General features: G+C 51.9%; 2 protein-coding genes across 2 annotated transcripts; both read right to left on the minus strand.

The window, feature by feature from the left end:
• Positions 1-691: 691 nt before the first annotated feature.
• Positions 692-1,102, minus strand: LOC138641550 (histone H3). The gene has a single exon (XM_069729013.1). The coding sequence runs from the start codon at positions 1,100-1,102 to the stop codon at positions 692-694; it is 411 nt and encodes a 136-aa protein (XP_069585114.1).
• A 1,236-nt stretch (positions 1,103-2,338) lies between these two features.
• On the minus strand, positions 2,339-2,764 carry LOC138641551 (histone H2A type 1-like). Its single transcript, XM_069729015.1, has one exon. It carries the CDS (start codon positions 2,724-2,726, stop codon positions 2,340-2,342), a length of 387 nt encoding a protein of 128 aa, XP_069585116.1. The 5' UTR covers positions 2,727-2,764; the 3' UTR covers position 2,339.
• Between the last annotated feature and the right edge of the window lie 1,236 nt (positions 2,765-4,000).

The following is a 4,000-nucleotide window of genomic DNA, read 5'->3' on the forward strand; positions in this document are numbered from 1 at the left end:
GACGATCAGATGTCGGAAATGTGTGTGGAGCGATCAATGGTCACTTATGTCCCATAGAGGAGTTTATATATTTCCAGGATCAAGGGAGAAGTCTCCGCTTTCTATAATAGAAGGTGCAGAACTTTGCGTCTATAGTGAGTCCATCATAGCAGCGATATTCAGTGCAGGGAATATACAAAAACGACGTAATGCTGTGTAGAGACAATAGACGATCTTAATATTGGGGTTGGGAGTCTAAAATGCTGATTAATGTTATCTAGGGAAACCTACTATGGAACTGTAAACTCCTACAGTGAGAATAACTTCACCTGATACATAATATTGTGTGGCAGATAGGAGTCAGCGAGTGTTCACAGGAAATATCGCAGGATAGACGCCCTGTGTGATCGCATATGAGCATTATTGCCGCATCCAGGCAGTCACATCACACTTCAGGATCTTTGCGGATTATTCTAGCATTGGTCCCGATCAGGGCGCACACAGGAGGGGATGAGATTATTACATTTCCGCATACACTTATTTACTCCCCCACACACTGGGCAGTGAGTGACCCAGAGACCAGATGTTACCAGCACAAGTGATCCCTCCGGGCAGAAGCAGATGTGAGGAATGAGCTCGTCTGTGGGAGGATTTGGTGGCTCTGAAAAGAGCCTTTGTGCATTGGTCGGCGCCCCATAAGATGAGGACAGGTCTAGGCTCTCTCCCCGCGGATCCGGCGGGCCAGCTGGATGTCTTTGGGCATGATGGTGACCCTCTTGGCGTGGATGGCGCACAGGTTGGTGTCCTCGAACAGCCCCACCAGATAAGCCTCGCTGGCCTCCTGCAGCGCCATCACCGCCGAGCTCTGGAAGCGCAGATCGGTTTTGAAGTCCTGGGCGATCTCCCTCACCAGGCGCTGGAAGGGAAGCTTACGTATCAGCAGCTCGGTGGATTTCTGGTAGCGGCGGATCTCACGGAGAGCGACTGTCCCCGGCCGGTAACGATGCGGCTTCTTCACTCCACCAGTGGCGGGAGCGCTCTTCCTGGCGGCCTTAGTAGCCAGCTGCTTGCGGGGAGCTTTCCCTCCGGTGGATTTACGGGCGGTCTGCTTGGTTCTGGCCATAGCTCTGGATAGAAGAGATGTGATGAGCGGAGCGGCGGGAACAGGGTATTTATACTCCTCTGCACCTATTCACGCTTCATGTGGACACGCCCCCTGCACGCCATTGGCTAGTTCATAAAATAACATGAGCCGTCAAAACTGTGTGATGTCCGCGACCAATCACTGTTCAGATGATCAACGGCCCCTTCCCTCCATTAATGACACTGGACTGTCACTTTCTAAACTGCAGCCTGGATGTGACTGGTGCGGTCAGGACACAGCGCGGCCCTAGCGGACATGGAGGCAGATTCCCCATTCACTGTTGCACTGCTCTGCTGCTCCCTGTACACACTATAATGTGGAAGCGTCAGGAGATACACGGGCTCTGATCATACAGATCTGCAGGGGACAAGGTGATGGCTCTGAAAAATAGCCTTTGTGATGAAATGTCAGCCCCTCAACACAGGAGGCTCCTCACTCTCCCATGTAATATTCGATACAGATTCCTTGTGGTGTCAGCGCTGATTATCTTCTGCCCCTCTTCCCTCATACTGGTAGCCGGATCTTCACTAATCGGGTCGTTTCTGCTCCTTAGTCAACGATCACACGTTCAGTATTCGGTCAGTATTTCACATCAATATTTATCAGCCAAAACCAGGAGTGGGTGACGTGTTTCTATTATACTTTTCCTCCGATTGTTCCACTCATGGTTTTGGCTACAAATACTGAGTGTGAACGTGGTGTAACGTCTTCTCTCGTGATCATCATCCATTGCTGGTTCGGAAGCACTACCCTCTCAGGAATCATCCATACTGGGACTGCTAGTGGATAAAGCCGGTCACTTCCCTGCACACAGCCGTGCATAAGAAGAAAGCCGCTTCTTTGTGAGTCAAGTTTTACTAAGGAAATGTAGGATCAAGTTCTATCACAAGCCTGCCAGTGTTAACCCTTCAGCGATACCAGGTCTCAGAACTATGCCACTAAGCGGAGTATCAGACACTAATGAGGGACATTTCCTGCGAGCTTCGCAGACGACACTCCAACCTGAAGGTCTGAGACTTCATGTCGGATTGACATTCATCTATTATTCTGTGAAAATGTGAACGCAGGAACACACGAACTGGTGGCGGCAATGGTGTATGAACCATCAGCCTCATGTGAGGACCCCCGAGATAGGCGGCGCCGGCTCTTGTGGTGACGGTGTGGGGGCTCTTAAAAAAGCCTTTGTGTTGTGTGGATGATACAGGGTCAGTGTCGCTCACTTGCTCTTCTTGCTGCTCTCGGTCTTCTTGGGCAGCAGCACGGCCTGGATGTTGGGCAGGACGCCCCCCTGGGCAATGGTCACCCCACCCAGCAGCCTGTTCAGCTCCTCGTCATTGCGCACCGCCAGCTGCAGGTGTCGGGGGATGATGCGGGTCTTCTTGTTGTCCCGGGCGGCATTACCGGCCAATTCCAGAATCTCCGCGGTCAGATACTCCAGCACAGCGGCCAGATAGACCGGAGCGCCGGCGCCGACTCTCTCTGCGTAGTTGCCCTTGCGGAGAAGCCTGTGCACACGGCCGACCGGGAACTGCAGTCCTGCCCGGGATGAGCGGGTCTTGGCCTTAGCACGGACCTTTCCTCCTTGTTTGCCGCGTCCAGACATGATGGCGATAACGTCAAATAACTAAAGACAGAAAATCGTGTGGAGAAGAGACTGTGCTGTGTCGCCTTATATAGTCTTCTGCCCCGCCCCGCTCTCCTGTCATTGGACGGATCTGAAGCTGAAAATGGAGAAGAGTCTTGGAGATCCACCAATGACCTACAGAGGGCGGGGCTTATTACCGCTCCTTGCTCAAATGAGTTTCTCACCCAATAGAAAACGTTTGCTGTGAACACAGTAGATAAGGGGTGAAAACAGATATTTGTCCTGGAGCAGAAGGAAAGGCAGAAATATTCTGTTGATTTGTAGTTTGCACTTGTTGGACTTGTGTCTTCTATCAGCCATAAATTGCAATGACAGTCTGGCGGGTGAGGGGTTAATCCCTGTCAGCGCTTCTCCCCCGCTCCATCTGCACAGGCGGAGGCTCCTCACTCACCCGCTTATTATCCTGTGCAGATCCCCTGCGGTGTCCGCGCTGATCCTATCACAGCCCGACTGAGACAACTCTCCTGTGTTCTGCCCGGAGCCTGATGTGACGCTGCCGGTCCCGGGTGGGGGAAGTCGCCGCTTCTGTAAAGCAAGTGTGTAGTGGGGAGTCAGCACACACGGACACTAATGAGTTAATGGGGGCGGATATACCTGTGTCTGGGATTGGTCGGCGCCTGCAGTTGTATCTCTGCTCATTGGCTGATGACAGATCCGTTAGTGGTTTTGAATTTCCCGCTCAACCGCTTTTCTTTGTCGGTCGGATTATTACCGGCCCCTCTGCTGCTCTAGAGGCGATCGCTGATAATACCGGGTCCTGTCCTCCCAGCTGTCTGCCCCAAACACGGGGATCGGTCGCCATTATTACTCTGGGAAGGTTATAATAGTCTTCAGAGGCGCCATCCATCCGAAACATTAGTGTCCAGGACGTGGTCATCACACAGGAGTCTCCGTACCCGGTACACAGGACGTCCATCTATCCAGCTGCCTCATGCCGCCACATTCCCTGTGAATATTCGCTGCCCTATTCACCCCACACGGATGTGATCAGGAGAATATTACAGTACAGCCCGTTCCCCTGTAAATCCGCGTTATATTTATAGATCAATATGAAGAAACCGCATTTGTGCTGTGATGGAGTCACCAGTGCTCGGGGCATCTTACAGTCAGACTTGTGCTCGGAGCTCTCTGCACTGCAGTGGTTTTATCTCACCTCATATTAACCCTATGAGATCTATGACGATCGTTATACATTATTACATCTGGTGCTAGAGGATCCTATCCTGCGATTA

Source organism: Ranitomeya imitator, chromosome 6 (assembly GCF_032444005.1).
Source record: "Ranitomeya imitator isolate aRanImi1 chromosome 6, aRanImi1.pri, whole genome shotgun sequence".
NCBI lineage: Eukaryota > Metazoa > Chordata > Amphibia > Anura > Dendrobatidae > Ranitomeya > Ranitomeya imitator.